At 46.9% G+C, this 19,379-nt stretch overlaps 1 protein-coding gene across 2 annotated transcripts in view; it reads right to left on the bottom strand.

Annotated features, from left to right (window-relative positions):
* Positions 1-12,527: 12,527 nt before the first annotated feature.
* The window catches only part of dok1 (docking protein 1), an 80,032-nt gene continuing 73,180 nt past the window's right edge, over positions 12,528-19,379 (bottom strand). For both annotated transcript variants that reach the window (XM_033035794.1, XM_033035785.1), the window contains exon 5: positions 12,528-15,078. In XM_033035794.1, coding sequence (XP_032891685.1) covers positions 13,948-15,078 — 1,131 coding nt within the window. In that variant the 3' untranslated portion in view covers positions 12,528-13,947. The remainder of the gene's footprint in view (positions 15,079-19,379) is intronic.

The following is a 19,379-nucleotide window of genomic DNA, read 5'->3' as shown; positions in this document are numbered from 1 at the left end:
TATTGAATGGCGGTGCTGGCTCGAAGGGCCGAATGGCCTACTCCTGCACCTATTTCCTATATCTATGTTTCTACATCTGAGGAAGGGTCCCAACCCGAAATATCGACTATCCATGTTCTCCAGAGATGCTGCCTGACCCACTGTGTTACTGCAGCATTTAGTGTTTTTCTTAAGAACTTAACATTGCTTTTATAGACACATTAGGCCAAATATTGTTGAGATGAGATCAGTTCAGCTAGGCATCATGTCATAAATATTGTCGGTCGAAGGGCCTGCTCCTGTTCTGTAGTGTTCCATGTTCTATACTGTGCTGTGATGCATTCTGATAGGATGCTATCCATGGTGAATCTGTAGAAATAGGTATGTCAATTATGATCAGCCATGATCATATTGAATGGCGGTGCAGGCTCGAATGGCCGAATGGCCTACTCCTGCACCTATTTTCTATGTTTCTATGTCATTAACGGCATGCCAAATTTCCTTATTCATTTGAGGCGTTGGTGTGCTTTCTTGGCCGTGTCATCGATGTGGTTAGAACAACTTAAATTATTGGTGACATTATGAGGAAAATGGGGCTACGAGGGAGAGATAGATCAGACACGTTTGAATGGCGGAGTAGACTTAATGAGCCGAATGGCCTAATTCTACTGCTATCGATTATGAATTTATGAACTGCTTACCCATCTTAAACCGATACAGAAACATAGAAACATAGAAAATAGGTGCAGGAGAAGCCCATTCAGCCCTTCGTGCCTGCACCGCCATTCAATATGATCATGGCTGATCACCCAACTCAGTATCCTGTACCTGCCTTCTCTCCATGCCCCCTGATCCCTTTAGCCACAAGGGCCACATCTAACTCCCTCTTAAATATAGCCAATGAACTGGCCTCAACTACCTTCTGTGGCAGAGAATTCCACAGATTCACCACTCTCTGTGTGAAAAATGTTTTTCTCATCTCGATCCTAAAAGATTTTCCCCATTATCCTTAAACTGTGACCCCTTGTTCTGGACTTCCCCAACATCGGGAACAATCTTCCTGCATCTAGCCTGTCCAAACCCTTAAGAATCTTGTACGTTTCTATAAGATCCCCCCTCAATCTTCTAAATTCTAACGAGTACAAGCCGAGTCTATCCAGTCTTTCGTCATATGAAAGTCCTGACATCCCAGGAATCAGTCTGGTGAACCTTCTCTGTACTCCCTCTATGGCAAGAATGTATTTCCTCAGATTAGGAGACCAAAACTGTATGCAATACTCTAGGTGTGGTCTCACCAAGATCCTGTACAACTGCAGTAGAACCTCCCTGCTCCTATACTCAAATCCTTTTGCTATGAATGCTAACATACCATTCGCCTTCTTCACTGCCTGCTGCACCTGCATGCCTACTTTCAATGACTGGTGTATCATGACACCCAGGTCTCGTTGCATCTCCCCTTTTCCTAATCGGCCACCATTCAGATAATAGTCTACTTTCCTGTTTTTGCCACCAAAGTGAATAACCTCATATTTATCCACATTATACTGCATCTGCCATGCATTTTCCCACTCACCCAGCCTATCCAAGTCACCTTGCAGCCTCCTAGCATCCTCCTCACAGCTAACACTGCCTGCCAGCTTCGTGTCATCTGCAAACTTGGAGATGTTGCATTCAATTCCCTCATCCAAATCATTAATATATATTGTAATTAGCTGGGGTCCCAGCACTGAGCCTTGCGGTACCCCACTAGTCACTGCCTGCCATTCTGAAAAGGACCCGCTTACTCCTACTCTTTGCTTCCTGTCTGCCAGCCAGTTCTCTATCCACATCAATACTGAACCCCCAATACTGTGTGCTTTAAGTTTGTATACTAATCTCTTATGTGGGACCTTGTCAAAAGCCTTCTGAAAGTACAGATATAACATCCACTGGTTCTCCCTTATCCACTCTACTAGTTACATCCTCGAAAAATTATTTAAGATTCGCCAGACATGATTTACCTTTCATAAATCCATGCTGACTTTAATAATAATGATAATGGATGGGATTTAAATAGCGCCTTTCTAGAATACTCAAGGCGCTTTATATCGCATTATTCATACATTCCTCAGTCACACTCGGTGGTGGTAAGCTACTTCTGTAGCTACAGCTGCCCTGGGGCAGACTGACGGAAGCGTGGCTGCTAATCTGCGCCTACGGCCCCTCCGACCACCACCAATCACTCACACACATTCACACACAGGCAAAGGTGGGTGAAGTGTCTTGCCCAAGGACACAACGACAGTATGCACTCCAAGCGGGATTCGAACCGGCTACCTTCCGGTCGCCAGCCGAACACTTAGCCCATTGTGCCATCTGTCGTCCTATGGACTTTGCCCAATAAATTCACCACTTTCCAAATGTGCTGCTATCCCATCTTTAATAACTGACTCAAGCAGTTTCCCCACTACCGATGTTAGACTAACTGGTCTGTAATTCCCCGTTTTCTCTCACCCTCCCTTTTTAAAAAGTGGGGTTACATTAGCTACCCTCCAATCCTCAGGAACAAATGCCAGAATCTAAAGAGTTTTGAAAAATGATCACTAATGCATCCACTATTTCTGGGGCTACTTCCTTACACCTTCCCGGCTAACCTGGATTTCACTCAGTTCCTCCATCTCATTTGACCACCGGTCCCCTGCTATTTCCGGCAGATTATTTATGTCTTCCTTAGTGAAGACGGAACCAAAGTAGTTATTCAATTGGTCCGCCATATCCTTGTTCCCCATGATCAACTCACCTGTTTCTGACTGCAAGGGACCTACATTTGTTTTAACTAATCTCTTTCTTTTCACTTATCTATAAAAACTTTTGCAGTCAGTTTTTATGTTCCCTGCCAGTTTTCTTTCATAATCTATTTTTCCTTTCCTAATTAAGCCCTTTGTCCTCCTCTGCTGGTCTCTGAATTTCTCCCAGTCCTCCGGTATGCTGCTTTTTCTGGCTAATTTGTACGCATCATCCTTCGCTTTGATACTCTCCCTGATTTCCCTTGTTATCCACGGATGCACTACCTTCCCTGATTTATTCTTTTGCCAAACTGAGATGAACAATTGTTGTAGTTCATCCATGCAGTCTTTAAATGTCTTCCATTGCATATCCGCCGACAACCCTTTAAGAATCAATTGCCAGTCTATCTTGGCCAATTCACGTCTCATACCCTCAAAGTTACCTTTCTTTAAGTTCAGAACCCTTGTTTCTGAATTAATTATGTCACTCTCCATCCTGATGAAGAACAACCATATTATGGTCACTCTTGCCCAAGTGGGCACGCACAACAAGACTGCTAACTAACCCTTCCTCATTACTCAATACCCAGTCTAGAATAGCCTGCCCTCTCGTTGGTTCCTCTACATGTTGGTTTCGAAAACTATCCCGCATACATTCCAAGAAATCCTCTTCCTCAGCACCCTTGCCAATTTGATTCACCCCATCTATATATAGATTGAAGTCACCCATTATAACTGTTATAGATAGACACAAAAAACTGGAGTAACTCAGCGGGTCAGGCAGCATCTCTGGAGAAAAGGAATAGGTGACGATTTGGGTCAAGACCCTTCTTCAGACTGAGAGTCAGGGAAGAGGGAAACGAGAGATATGAAAAGGTCGACAGAAATGAAAGGTATGTAAAAGAACAAACCAAAGCCAGCAACGATGATCAAGTAAAGATGGAGCCCACACTGGTCCATTGTTGACTGTGAGGAAAGTGATAGCGAATGATCATACAAAGGATCACACACAAAGGGTGATGGGTGTATGGAACAAGCTGCCAGAGGAGGTAGTCGAGGCTGGGATTATCCCAACATTTAAGAAACAGACAGAAACATGGATTGGACATGTTTGGAGGGATATGGACCAAGCGCAGGCAGGTGGGACTAGTGTAGTTGGGACATTGTTGGCCAGTAAGGCCAAGTTGGGCCAAACGGCCTGTTTCCACACTGTATCACTCTATGATACAAACAGTGACAACCCTATACACTTTAGCCACAGGCCACCTCTACTATGGGAAGAAGCTGATTACTGTCTACTCCATCTATTCCCCCTCATAATTTAGTATACCTCTACTTGCTTCTCCAAATTCAAGGAAAAACAGTGCCAGACTCACCTCCTAACTATGGCAGTCCAAACCAGGCTCAATAGACAATACGTGCAGGAGTAGGCCATTTGGCCCTTCGAGCCTGCATCGCCATTCAATGTGATCATGGCTGATCATCCCCAATCAGTACCCCGTTCCTGCCTTCTCCCCATATCCCCTGACTCCGCTATCTTTGAGAGCCCTATCTAGCTATCTCTTGAAAGCATCCAGAGAATCGGCCTCCACCGCCCTCTGAGGCAGAGAATTCCACAGACTCACCACTCGTTCTGCACTCCCCAATACAATCACATCCTTTATATACCATGGTGACCAGAACAGCACACAATTTTCCATGTGGCCTCACCAAAATCTTTATATAGAGCTACACCACTACTTCCCTGCCCTAGTATTCTACACAAGGTGAAAAGAACAAGTACTGGGCTAAGGGATTGTTTGGTGTCGCTCTTGTTAACTAGTGTGGTCTGACAGACTAAATCCTATACATAGAACAGTACAGGACAAGCCCTTCGGCCCACAGTGCCTCAGCCGAAAAATATGCCAAGACAAGGTTCCAAAGGCATGCAGGTTTGTAGGTTAATCGGCTTCTGTGAATAACCCCTACTTGTGTAGAATTAGTATATAGGCGATTTCTGGTTAATGTGATGGGCCGAAGGGCCTGTTTCCATGTTGTATCTCTAAAACGAACTAAATACAAACTCTGAAGAAGGGTCCCGACCCGAAACGTCGCATATTTCCTTTGCTCCATAGATGCTGCCTCACCCGCTGAGTTTCTCCAGCATCACTGCCTCAGAGGACAGTGGAGGCAGATTCTCTGGATGCTTTCAAGAGAGAGCTAGATAGGGCTCTTAAAAATAGCGGAGTCAGGGGATATGGGGAGAAGGCAGGAACGAGGTACTGATTGTGGATGATCAGCCATGATCACATTGAATGACGGTGCTTGCTCGAAGGCCCAAATGGGCCTACTCCTGCACCTATTGTCTATTTATTGTCTATTTTGTCTCCCTTCGATTTTCCAGCATCTGCAGTTCCTTCTTAAAAACAAACTCTTATCTGCCTGCACATGATCAATGTCCCCCATTCCCCCCCACCCCCTATTTCCTGCATAACCAAGTGTGTATCCTAAAACCTCTTAAATGCCACAATCGTATCTGCCTCCACTGCCACCCTATGGTAGTGTGTTCCATGCACCCATTGCCCTTTGTGTAAAAAATCTTGCCCCGCACATCTCCTTTAAAGTTGCCCCTCTCATTTCAAGCTATGGCTTCTCGTGTTTCTGACCCACAGAATGCAATCAGTGAGGACACCTCCACCACAATAATTCTCAACACCAGAGCCCCACAGTGATGCTTCACTCAGTCCCCTGCCCTGTACACTCACGACTGTGCGGCCAAATTTGGCAGCAACTCCATCTACCAGTTTGCAGGTGACACCACTGTGGTGGGCCAGATCATGAACAATGATGAGACGGAGTAGAGGAAATAGATAGAGAACGTGCACAGTGGCGCAGTGTTAGAGTTGCTGCCTTACAGCACCAAAGACCCCGGTTCGATCATGACCATGGGTGCTGTAAGGCTGTCTGTATGGAGTTTGTACGTTCTCCCCTTGACCGCGTGGGTGTTCTCCGAGATCGTCGGTTTCCTCCCACACTCCAAAGACTTACAGGTTTGTATAAATGTACCCTGTTCCTGCCTTCTCCCCATCTCCCCTAACTCCGCTATCTTCAAGAGCCCTATCTTCTCTCTCTTGAAAGTATCCAGAGAACCAGCCTCCACCACCCTCTGAGGCAGAGAATTCCATTGACTCACAACTCTCTGTGTGAAAAAGTGTTTCCTCGTCTCAGTTCGAAATGGCTTACCCCTTATTCTTAAACTGTGGCCCCTGGTTCTGGATTACCCCAATGTTTCAATATGATATCCTCTCATCCTTCTAAACTCCAGCGTATACAATCCCCAGCCGCTCCATTCTCTCAGCATATACCAGCCCCGCCATCCCGGAACCTACTCTCCACAGTTGGTGTAGACACAGCTGGTCTAGAAGACAGGTCAAGAGTTGACACACATTGACAGAACAGAAGCAAAGCCCACAATATGGAACTTGCCACTTTCAATGCTGCTGTTTCCTTTCCCTAAACTGAAATTGAAATGAAACTGGAACGAGACATTCACCTGATTCTTTCTCGACCGAGATCAATTTTGTTCCCACGCCACTTAAGGGCTCCTAAACAGGAATACACCCCCTCATTAACCCCATCCCACGATAGCATCTGATCAACAAATCAGAAGTGACGTACCCACTGATTCACTACACTGGCCGTTGACTCATTGGCAATGACGGGATAGCTTTTTTTTAGTTTAGGGAAACAGCACGGAAACAGGCCCTTCCGCCCACCGAGTCCATGGCAACCAGCGATCCCCGCACATTAACACTATCCAACACACACGAGGGACAATTTACAATTTTACCAAGCCAATTAACCTACAATCCTGTACATCTTTTGGGTGAGGGAGGAAACCGAAGAAAACCCAAGCAGGTCACAGGGAGAATGTCCAAACTCTGTTCGGACAACTTCAAGCACCCATGGTCAGGATCAAATTGTTTTATTGTAACATGTCCCAGATAGAACAATTAAATTCCACATTTGTTGTGAGTAAGCTACGTTGCAAGAACTGCGACACCTAACTTTATTCCTTCCCTCCCCACCCCCCACCCCCCACTCCTCTCACCTCTTCTAACTTTTTATTTTTGTGGTGAAAGAATACTGAATGCTCTCCAAAAACTGGATGTTCTGAACTTTGACAGACAAATTATTTAATGGCCCTATGTTGTGGGACTGGAACAACGAAATTCTTACTTGACAATAGTCAAGAGAGCTATTGGGTGGGACGGTGGCGCAGCGGTAGAGTTGCTGCCTTACAGCACCAAGGATCCGGGTTCGATCCTGGCTACGGGTGCTGTTTGCACCGAGTTGGAAGGTTCTCGGCGTGACCTACGTGGGTTTTCTCCGCGATCTTCGGTTTCCCCCCCACACTCCAACGACGTACAGGTTTGTAGGTTAATTGACTTGGTAGAAGTGTAAATTGTCCCTGGTGTGTGTAGGGGATAGTGTTAATGTGCAGGGATCGCTGGTCGGCGCAGACTCGGTGGGCCGAAGGGCCTGTTTCCGCGCTGTCTCTCTAAACTAAATTAAACTAAAATAGCCATGAGAGTTCAATTTACACATATTTCAATAGACAATAGATGCAGGAGTAGGCCATTCGGCCCTTCGAGTCAGCACCGCCATTCAATGTGATCATGGCTGATCATCCCCAATCAGTACCCCGCTCCTGCCTTCTCCCATATCCCCTGACTCCGCTATCTTTAAGAGCCCTATCTAGCTCTCTCTTGAAAGTACCCAGAGAACCGGCCTCCACTGCCCTCTGAGGCAGAGAATTCCACAGACTCACCACTCTCTGTGTGAAAAGGTGTTTCCTTGTCTCCATTCTAAATGGCTTACCCCTTATTCTTAAACTGTGGCCCCTGGTTCTGGACTCCCCCAACATCAGGAACATGTTTCCTGCCTATAGGGTGTCCAAACCCTTAATAATCTTATATGTTTCAATGAGATAGCCTCTCATCCTTCTAAACTCCACAGTGTACAAGCCCAGCTGCACCATTCTCTCAGCATATGACAGTCTCGCCATCCTGGGAATTAACCTTGTAAACCTACGCTGCAGTCCCTCAATAGCAAGAATGTCCTTCCTTGAGTTTGGGGACCAAAACTGCACACAATACTCCAGGTGTGGTCTCACTAGAGCCCTATACAACTGCAGAAGGACCTCTTTGCTCCTATACTCGACTCCTCTTGTTATAAAGGCCAACATGCCATTCGCTTTCTTCACTGCCTGCGGTACCTGCATGCTTACTTTTGACACTCTTGACTCTGGATGCTAATGTCCCCCATTCACCATATGCGTTATGGAATCCCTTTAAACCCATTGTAGGTGGGGGGGGGATGGTGGTTGGTTGGTATGGACAATTGGTTGGTATGGACAAGTTGGGCCGAAGGGTCTGTTTCCCACACTGTATGACTCTAAACCCTCTCACTGCATCGCCTTGCCAGCTCTACAAACATCCCCTACTCTTCGAGCTTTCTTTCCCTGAACCCCAGCGATCAGTCTGAAGAGTCCCACCCCAAATAGTCATAGAAACATAGACAATAGGTGCAGGAGGAGGCCATTCGGCTCTTCGAGCCAGCACCGCCATTCAATATGATCATGGCTGATCATCCCCTATCAATAACCCGTGCCTGCCTTCTCCCCATATCCCTTGACTCCACTAGCCCCTAGAGCTCTATCTAACTCTCTCTTAAATCCATCCAGTGATTTGGCCTCCACTGCCCTCTGTGGCAGGGAATTCCACAAATTCACAACTCTCACCTCAGTCTTAAATGACCTCCCCTTTATTCTAAGACTGTGGCCCCTGGTTCTGGACTCACCCAACATTGGGAACATTTTTCCTATGCTGCACTGCCTCAATCACAAGGATGTCCTCCCTCAAATTAGGGGAACCTTTCCATGTTCTCCAGAGAAGCTGCCTGACCCGTTGAGTTATTCCAGCATTTTGTGTCTTACCCCAAACCTCTTGGCTGACTACAAACAAATAGTAATGAAGAAATAAAAGTAATAATACAACCAGTAACATTAATCAGGAGGACAATGAAACTAATAAGATTAATTAATTTTAGTTTTACTGTTTGTATGCCTCGTTCTCAACTTCCCCTCAGCCACAGAAGGCTGTGGAGGCCAAGTCAGTGGATATTTTTAAGAGGTAGATATATTCTTGATTAGTACGGGTGTCCCGGGTTATGGGGAGGAGGCATGGGAATGGGTTTAGGAGAGAGAGATAAATCAGCCACGATTGAATGGCGGAATAGACTTGATGGGTCGAATGGCCTAATTCTACTCCTATCACTTATGACCTGTGGGCAGTGGGCAGGTGCTATAGCCCCGCAGGGGAAGGTAGACGCTCCCGCCCCAACGAGTCTCGGGCAGATGGGGCTCGTCAGCCTGGGAAGGCAGTCCATCTAGGAGAGGGAAAACTCTGATTTAAAACCTCCACTGCCTTGTGGCCATATCCAGTCATGGAAAAGGCTCCAGGAGTAAACCTCAAGAAAGTCCGGAGTCGGAGCCCCTAAGGCAGTTCGTCGTTGTCTACAACCTCGCTCTGGCAGCTCCTGCGACGGTGCTGGTGCCAACTGTAACGGCCTTGCTGTTCCTTTGGATCGATCAGTGACGTGGAGAGGGGGGGACATGCTGCATGGGCAACAGCCTGTCTGTCCTCCATATGACATCGATCGCCCAGGCTTGCATCCGACAAACTAGGATGCATCACCCATGGTCGGTCATGACCGAGGCAGGCCTACTTATGGCCTTATAACAATGAATCATTGTATATTTCTTCGTGCATTGTCTACTTTGATCTTTCCTTTTCACACCGCACATGTTCTTTGTACCCATCCGTATCTCTCGTCTCCCTCTCCCCTGACTCAATCTGAAGAACGGTCTCGATAATAGGGCCACTTTTCAACATAATTGTATAAGGGGTAAGAGCGTTGTAAAAACAAGCCTGAAGGCTTTGTGTCTCAATACAAGGAGCATTCGTAATAAGGTAGATGAGTTGAATGTGCAGATAGCTATTAATGAATATGATATAGTTGGGATCTCGGAAACAGGGCTCCAGGGTGACCAAGGCTGGGAGCTGAACATCCAGGGATATTCAATATTCAAGAGGGATAGACAGAAAGGAAAAGGAGGTGGGGGTAGTGTTGCTGGTTAGAGAGGAGATTAACGCTATAGAAGGACATTAGCTTGTAGGATGTGGAATCGGTATGGGTAGAGCTGCGAAACACTAGGGCAGAAAACGCTAGTGGGTGTTGTGTACAGGCCACCTAACAGTAGTAGTGAAGTTGGGGATGGCATCAAACAGGAAATTAGAAATGCGTGCAACAAAGGTAAAACAGTTATAATGGGCGACTTCAATCTTTATATAGATTGGGTGAATCAAATTGGCAGGGGTGCTGAGGAAGAGGATTTCTTGGAATGTATGCGGGATAGTTTTCTAAACCAACATGTAGAGGAACCAACGAGAGAGCAGGCTATTCTAGACTGGGTATTGAGTAATGAGGAAGGGTTAGTTAACAGTCTTGTTGTGCGTGGCCCCTTGGGCAAGAGTGACCATAATATGGTTGAGTTCTTCATTAGGATGGAGAGTGACATGGTTAATTCAGAAACAAGGGTTCTGAACTTAAAGAAAGGTAACTTTGAGGGTATGAGACGTGAATTAGCCAAGATAGACTGGTGATTGATTCTTAAAGGGTTGACGGTGGATATGCAATGGAAGGCATTTAAAGACTGCATGGATGAACTACAAAAATTGTTCATCTCAGTTTGGCAAAAGAATAAATCAGGGAAGGTAGTGCATCTATGGATAACAAGGGAAATCAGGGATAGTAGCAAAGCAAAAGATGAAGCGTACAAATTAGCCAGAAAAAGCAGCTGACCAGAGGACTGGGAGAAATTCAGAGACCAGCAGAGGAGGACAAAGGGCTTAATTAGGAAAGGGAAAATAGATGATGAAAGAAAACTGTCAGGGAACATAAAAACTGACTGCAAAAGTTTTTATAGATATGTGAAGAGAAAGAGATTAGTTAAAACAAATGTAGGTCCCTTGCAGTCAGAAACAGGTGAATTGACAGGGTCCCACATAAGAGATTAGTATACAAACTTAAAGCACACGGTATTGGGGGTTCAGTATTGATGTGGATAGAGAACTGGCTGGCAGACAGGAAGCAAAGAGTAGGAGTAAACGGGTCCTTTTCACAATGGCAGGCAGTGAATAGTGGGGTACCGCAAGGCTCAGTGGTGGGACCCCAGCTATTTAAATATATATTAATGATTTGGAGAAGGGAATTGAATGCAACATCTCCAAGTTTGCGGATGACACTAAGCTGGGGGGCAGTGTTAGCTGTGAGGAGGATGCTAGGAGGCTGCAAGGTCACTTGGATTGGCTGGGTGAGTGGCAAATGCATGGCAGATGCAATATAATGTGGATAAATGTGAGGTTATCCACTTTGGTGGCAAAAACAGGAAAGCAGACTATTATCTGAATGGTGGCCGATTAGGAAAAGGGGAGATGCAACGAGACATGGGTGTCATGGTACACCAGTCATTGAAAGTAGGCATGCAGGTGCAGCAGGCAGAGAAGAAAGCGAATGGTATGTTAGCATTCATAGCAAAAGGATTTGAGTATAGGAGCAGGGAGGTTCTACTGCAGTTGTACAGGGTCTTGGTGAGACCACACCCGGAGTATTGCATACAGTTTTGGTCTCCAAATCTGAGGATGGACATTATTGCCATAGAGGGAGTACAGAGAAGGTTCACCAGACTGATTCCTGGGATGTCAGGACTTTCATATGAGGAAAGACTGGATAGACTCGGCTTGTACTCGCTAGAATTTAGGAGATTGAGGGGGGATCTTATAGAAACTTACAAAATTCTTAAGGGGTTGGACAGGCTAGATGCAGGAAGATTGTTCCCGATGTTGGGGAAGTCCAGGACAAGGGGTCACAGCTTAAGGAAAGAGGGGAAATCCTTTAGGACCGAGATGAGAAAAACTTTTTTCACACAGAGAGTGGTGAATCTCTGGAACTCTTTGCCACAGAAGGTAGTTGAGGCCAGTTCATTGGCTATATTTAAGAGGGAGTTAGATGTGGCCCTTGTGGCTAAAGGGATCAGGGGGTACGGAGAGAAGGCAGGTACAGGATACTGAGTTGGGTGATCAGCCATGATCATATTGAATGGCGGTGCAGGCTCGAAGGACCGAATGGCCTACTCCTGCACCTATTTTCTATGTTTCTATGACCCGAAACGTCATCCGTTCAATAGACAATAGGTGCAGGAGTGGGCCATTTGGCCCTTCGAGCCAGCACCGCCATTCAATATGATTATGGCTGATCATCCCCAATCAGTACCCTGTTCCTGCCTTCTCCCCATATCCCCTGACTCCGCTAATTTTAAGAGCCCTATCTAGCTCTCTCTTGAAAGCATCCAGAGAACCTGCCTCCACCGCCCTCCTGAGGCAGAGAATTCCACAGATTCACCACTCTCTCGTCTCCGTTCTAAATGGCTTACCCCTTATTCTTAAACTGTGGCCCCTGGTTCTGGACTCCCCCAACATTCCTTCTCTCTAGAGATGCTGCCTGTCCCGCTGAGTTACTCCAGCATTTCGTGTCTATCTTCGGTGTAAACAAGCATCTGCTGTTCCCTCCTACGCAGACCATAAGGGGAAGCGGAAGAAGGGAGAGGAGGAACTGATGCGGGCTCGGCTAATGTGTGCAGCTACGCTATGAATCAAGATGACAACACGGAGAAACCAGATGAACTGAACAAATTCACACATCTTTATAAATGGACGATTTTTACAAATAATTAACAGCTTCAGAATACACAACAGTCAAAGAAAGAGTTTAGTTAATAAAAAAAATCTAAATCTTTATAAACTGTTATTTTTAATACATAAAAATAATCTTTACAGCAGGTATTTGGAGAGTACCCTGTTCTCTTACACCATAAGTAGTTTGTGGATAAAAGGTCTCCTGCCAAGGTCACTGTCACCATTTGCACAGCCTTCCATTGTGGTTGTGCGGTGTCAGGAAACATCTTCCATGACGATAGGCACGAAAAGATGGAGTAACTCTGTGGGACAGGCAGCATCTCTGGATAAAAGGAATGGGCGACGTTTCGTGTCAACTCCAGCATTTTGTGTCTATCTTCGGTGTTAAACTAGCATCTGCAGTTCCTTCTGGCACATCTACCTCCACAAAGTGGACTCTCCCTCTCTCTCTCTCATGCATCTTTCCAAGGAGATCTGTTTCCTCCTCCTTCTTCTCCGCCTCCCACCCCCGTCGCCTTCGTCGCAGTCCAGTCAACCATGAGCTCGCCGCCAAGCGTCAAACCTCTGACCTAACGTGAGCTCTCCGGGAAGCCGTTCCTGGAAAGAGTGTCACGGGGTTACGGGGAGAAGGCAGGAGAATGGGGTTAGCAGGGAGAGATGGATCAGCCGTGATTGAATGGCGGAGTGGACGATGGGCCGAATGGCCTAATTCTGCTCCTTCCACTCACGACCTGATTCCACACCGTTGCACAGAACTGGGATTGAGAGGTGGGCAAGTGGATGACTGACAGAAATTAAAACAGTTGTTCATTAACCCAGCCTTGGTCATGCATGTAAATGCTGATCTGAGAGAGGCTGAGCAAAAGCACATTGAAATCAAAAATTGGACTTTCACATTTAAAAAGGTACCTTACTCCTTTTAGTTTAGAGATACAGCGCGGAAACAGGCCCTTCGGCCCACCGGGTCCGCGCCGATCCAACATTTTCTATAATCAGAGTGTCTAAGACATATCTGCTTTTTGCTGGCATGCCGAACAGAGGGACAGTAGTTACAGAGTATTATGTTTACATATTCTGCCGTGCTGCTGCTAGTAAGAATTTTGTTCTTCTGTCTGGGACATATGACAATAAAACACTCTTGACTCTTGAAGAAAAACAAGAACAACCTTGGCCATCCCTGTTTTGGCTGTTCGTACAGGACAGCCCAATGCTTTATCCTTGTTTAAGGCAGTGCCCGGGATCTTTGGAAAACGAGGTGGACAAAGAACACAGAACAGTACAGAACAGGAACAGGCCCTTCGGCCCACAATGTCCATGCTGGAACATGATGCCAGGTTAGACTAATCTCCTCTGCAAAGAAGCACATTCTGTTTCCAAGACCCCAAATTAATTCGAGATGGGGCCCATCAGAGGTTCCCCAGATCTTCGTAAACAGAGTCCTGGTTAATGGTGAATTCATCAACGGACACCTCTTTTTCTGTTTTTTTGTTCTTCACAACCTTGCTGTAAATACAGTTATTTGAGCTGTTAAAGTTGTTCTTGACCATTGACCTCTCGGTCCCGGGGTTGGCCTGTTCCTTTCCAACCTCTTTCGAGTCCTTCGCGTACAACCTGTTGGGTGGTTTGGGCGCAGGCAATGGTTTGGACTTGGGCTTCTGAGGTTTGCCAATCGACTTCTCGCCGCCCCTCGGGGGAGGTAGCACATAATGTTTTGGGGAGGAAGCGCAGGATGCCTTATCTTTCCAGGAATCCGGTCCCCCTTGCTGCTTGGCCTGGTCGTAGATGTTGGCGGTCGCAGGGAGGGGTTGAGGGGCCCTGCCCTCGGGTAGATGTTGGAAGGCCCGGCCCTCAGGCTCGTCGTAGATGTGCTCGTCCGACCTCGGGGCGGAGACTGCCGCCCGGGAGAGGTCATAGTTCACCCGCTCGTATATGTCCGCGTACAGAGGCTCCGCGCCCCTCCGCTCCTTGGAGCCCAGGCGGGGTGGAGGGTGGATCCCGGCGGGGTCCTTGGGGATGCTGTCCAGCGGATCGGAGTACGGGCAGTCCGAGCTACGCTTGCTAATGGCGTCCAGCGGGTCAGAGTAGATGGAGCTGGGGTCGGAGTTGGCCATGTGCTTGGGCACAGGGGATCGCGGTGGGGTCGGCGGCCCCAGCTTCGGGGGGTCGGGCAGGCTGCGGGTCTTCAGGTGCTTGGTCAGGTCTTTCTCCTCCACGCCCCTATTTCCCGCTTGCTCCGTTTTCGCCGGCGGTCCCATCCCGCCACCGGCTCGGCCGCCAGGGCTTCCCTTGGCCCCGGAGCCGGCGCTCGTCCCCACCGAGCTCGGAGGAGACGGCTCCGTGGTGAGCGAGTCCGACGAGCCGCTCCGGTCCCCGGGTTCCAAGAGGTGAAGACCCCGATGGTTCTCCTCCGCCTGGGCCTTCTGCTCCTGGATGTTGCTCTCCACAATCAGGAAGACGTCGTTGCCGTGCTTGGTCTCGAAGGTGAAGTTGCCCGGACCGGAATCACAGCGCCGCCCGGCCTCGAAGGAAAACATGACCTGCCAAACACAAGAAAACTCAGTGACGGGAGTGGAATAAGGCACAGCAACATCATTTAATGTCGAATATTATACAAGGAGGAAAAATGTTCCCAATGTGCAGGAAAAAGTAAGTGAGTTTATTGGCCAAGTATTCACATACAAGGAATTTGCCTTGGTGCTCCGCCCACAAGTAACAACATGACATACAGTGACAGTTACCAATGACACAGAAAACACTAAACATTAATAATAATAAAACATTAATGATAAAACACCATTGATCAAGCATGTGAACCAACAAAATACCAGATCAAAGGGAGGCTACAGATTTTTGGCTGTTGAGTAGAGCAACTACTCGTGGATAAAAACAGTTTTTATGTCTGGCTGTGGCAGCTTTGACAGTCCGTAGTCATTCCCAATGTTGGGCGAGTCCAGAACCAGGGGTCACAATCTTAGAATAAAGGGGAGGCCATTTAAGACTTTTTCACGCAGAGAGTTGTGAATTTGTGGAATTCCCTGCCACAGAGGGCAGTGGAGGCCAAATCACTGGATGGGTTTAAGGATTTGATAGAGCTCTATGGGCTGGTGGAATCAAGGGAGATGGGGAGAAGGCAGGCACGGGTTATTGATAGGGGACGATCAGCCGTGATCACAATGAATGGCGGTGCTGGCTCGAATGGCCTCCTCCTGACCCTATTTTCTATGTTAGGAGGTTTTCGAGGAGATACGTTACACATGCAAAACAACACACACACATACACACACAGAGTATACTAGACCAAGTGCAGACCCGTTGGGTCTGTTCCCCCAACGTGCGGTTGAGGGCGAGGGGTTTAGTTTAGTTTAAAGATACAGAGCGGAAACAAGCCCTTCGGCCCAACGAGTCTGCGCCGACCAGCGATCCCAACACTGGGGACAATTTACCCAAGCTAATTAGCCCAACAAACCTGCACGTCTTTGGAGTGTGGGCGGAAACCGGAGCCCATGGAGAGAAACCCCCGCAGGTCACGGGGAGAACGGATAAACTCTGTACAGACAGAACCCGCAGTCAGGATCGAACCCGGGCCCCTGCCGGCAACTTTACCGCTGCGCCACAGTGCCGCCCCTTTTCTCTAGAACGCCAGAGTCTGTGGGGAGACCTGATGGAATTGTATAAAATGATGTGAGGCATAGATAAGGAAGAGAGCCAGCACCTTTTCGCAGGGTGGAAAGGTCAAAGTCAAGAGGGCGTAGCTTTAAAGTGAGAGGATCAAAATTTAAAAGAGAGGTGCGGGTGTTTTCTTTTACATAAAGAGGTCTGGCACCCGATTACAGGGTGTTGGAGGAGGCTGTAATGTTAGTGGCGGTTAAGATGCTTTAGACAATAGACAATAGGTGCAGGAGTAGGCTATTCGGCCCTTCGAGCCAGCACCGCCATTCAATGTGATCATGGCTGATCATCCCCAATCAGTTCCTGCCTTCTTCCCATATCCCCTGACTCCGCTATCTTAGGTGGAAAAATGCACCAATTCTCCGCTATCTTAGGTGTCTATCTTAGGCGGAAAAATGCATCAAAATGTAAAGAAACGTGTAATGTTGCAGTCAGTTATATTCAGTTGCCAACCAAGAAATTGCAAGAAAACTAACCGGATCACTGAAAAAAAGAATAGGAGCCTCTTTGATAACGGTGAAAAATGTTAATATTCCCTTCATAAGATCATAAGTAATAGGAGAAGAATTAGGCCATTTGTCTACTCCGCCATTCAATCATGACTGATCTATCTCTCCCTCCTCACCCCATTCTCCTTTCTTCTCCCATAACCCCTGACACCCGTACTGATCAAGAATCTTTCTATCTCTGCCTTAAAAATATCCACTGGCTTGGCCTCCACAGCCTTCTGTGGCAAAAAATTCCAAATATTCACCACCCAATCATATTTTAAACAGCTTTTATTCAGTTTATTTGTAGATAGACACAAAAATAGACTAACTCAGCGGGTCAGGCAGCATCTATGGAGAAAAGAAATAGGTGATGTTTGGGGTTGAGACCCTTCTTCAGACTTCTCCAGTTTGAAGAAGGGTCTTGACCCGAAACGTCACCTATTCATTTTCTCCATAGATGCTGCCTGACCCGCTGAGTTACAATAGACAATAGGTGCAGGAGTAGGCCATTTGGCCCTTCGAGCCAGCACCGTCATTCAATGTGATCATGGCTGATCATCCCCAATCAGTACCCTGTTCCTGCCTTCTCCCCATATACCCTGTCTCCGCTATTTTTAAGAGCCCTATCTAGCTCTCTCTTGAACGCATCCAGAGAACCGGCCTCCACTGCCCTCTGAGGCAGAGAATTCCACAGACTCACCACTCTCTGTTCGAAATGGCTTACTCCTTATTCTTAAACTGTGGCCCCTAGTTCTTGACTCATCCAACATCGGGAACATGTTTCCTGCCTCTAGTGTGTCCAAACCCTTACCAATCTTATATGTTTCAATGAGATATCCTCTCATCCTTCTAAACTCCAGAGTGTACAAGCCCAGCTGCTCCATTCTCTCAGCATATGACAGCCCAGCCATCCCGGGAATTAACCTTGTAAACCTACGCTGCACTCCCTCAAAAGCAAGAATGTCCTTCCTCATATTAGGGGACCAAAACTGCACACAATACTCCAGGTGTGGTCTCACTAGGGCTCTATACAACTGCAGAAGGACCTCTTTGCTCCTATATTCGATTCCTCTTGTTCTAAAGGCCAGCATGCCATTCGCTTTCTTCACTGCCTGCTGTACCTGCATGCCTACCTTCATAGACTGATGTACAAGGACCCACAGATTCCGTTGTACTTCCCCTTTTCCCAACTTGATGCCAGCTACTCCAGCTTTTCGGTTTAAACCAGCATCTGCAGCTCCTTTCTACACAGTTTATTAGCCTTGGAAGATTACATTTATCATTCAGAACTGCTTTCATAAAGTCATAAGGGATAGGAGCAGATGTAGGCCATTCGTTCAATCAACTCCACTCTGCCATTGAATCATGGCTGATCTATCTCTCCCTCCTGATCCCATTCTCCTGCTTCTATCTAGAATCTATCTATCTCTGCCTTAACAATGTCCATTGAATTTGTCTCCACAGCATTTTGTGGCAAAGAATTGCACAGATTCACCACCCTCTGACTAAAGAAATTCCTCCTTATCTCCTTCTTAAAATAACATTAGCAAATTTGCAGATGACACAAAGCTGGGTGGCAGTGTGAACTGTGAGGAGGATGCAGGGTGACTTGGACAGGTTGGGTGAGTGGACAGGTACATGGCAGATGAAGTTTAATGCGGGTAAAAGTGAGGTTATCCACTTTGGTGGCAAAAATAAGGAAGGCAGATTAATACCTGAATGGTGTCAAGTTAGGAAAAGGGAAAGTACAACGAGATCTGGGTGTTCTTGTACATCAGTCGGGGTGGAAGATTGTATTCAACCCGGCGTGCACAATCAAATAAGATCAAATAGAACAAGTTGTCCTACAACTTTAGGCTATGCACGCCATATGCAAGAAGAAGTCCCTGGAAGTAAGCATGCAGGTACAGCAGGCAGTAAACAAAGCTAATGGCATGTTGGCCTTCATAACAAGAGGAGTTTAGTGTAGGAGCAAAGAGGCCCTTCTGCAGATGTACAGTGCCCTAGTGAGACCACACCTGGAGTATTGTGTGCAGTTTTGTTCTCCAAATTTGAGGAAGGACATTCTTGCTATTGAGGGATTGCAGCATAGGTTAATTCCTAGGGATGGCTGGACTGTCATATGTTGACGAATGGAGCTACTGGGCTTGTATACTCCGGATTTTAGAAGGATGAGAGGAGATCTTATTGAAACATATAAGATTATTAAGGGATTGGACATGCTAGAGTCAGGAAACATGTTCCCGATATTGGGGAAGTCCAGAACCAGGGGCCACAGTTTAAGAATAAAGGGTATGCCATTTAGAATGGAGATGAGGAAAAACGATTTCACCCAGAGAGTTGCGAATCTGTGGAATTTTCTGCCTCAGAGGGCGGTGGAGGCCGGTTCACTGGATACTTTCAAAAGAGAGCTAGATAGGGCTCTTAAAGATAGCGAAGTCAAGGGATATGGGGAGAAGGCAGGAACGGGGTACTGATTGGGGATGATCAGCCATGATCACATTGAATGGCGGTGCTGGCTCGAAGGGCCGAATGGCCTACTCCTGCAGCTATTGTCTATTAATTCTGAGGCTATGACGTTTGGTCCTAGACTCTCCCACTAGTGGAAACATCTTCTCCACATCCACTCTCCAAGCCTTTCACTATTTGGTACGGTTCAATGAGGTCCCCCCCTTCCT

The sequence above is a fragment of the Amblyraja radiata genome, chromosome 1 (genome assembly GCF_010909765.2).
Source record: "Amblyraja radiata isolate CabotCenter1 chromosome 1, sAmbRad1.1.pri, whole genome shotgun sequence".
Taxonomy (NCBI): Eukaryota; Metazoa; Chordata; class Chondrichthyes; order Rajiformes; family Rajidae; genus Amblyraja; species Amblyraja radiata.
The sequence above is the reverse complement of the archived record's forward strand: the minus strand, read 5'-3'. Positions and strand labels throughout refer to the sequence as shown.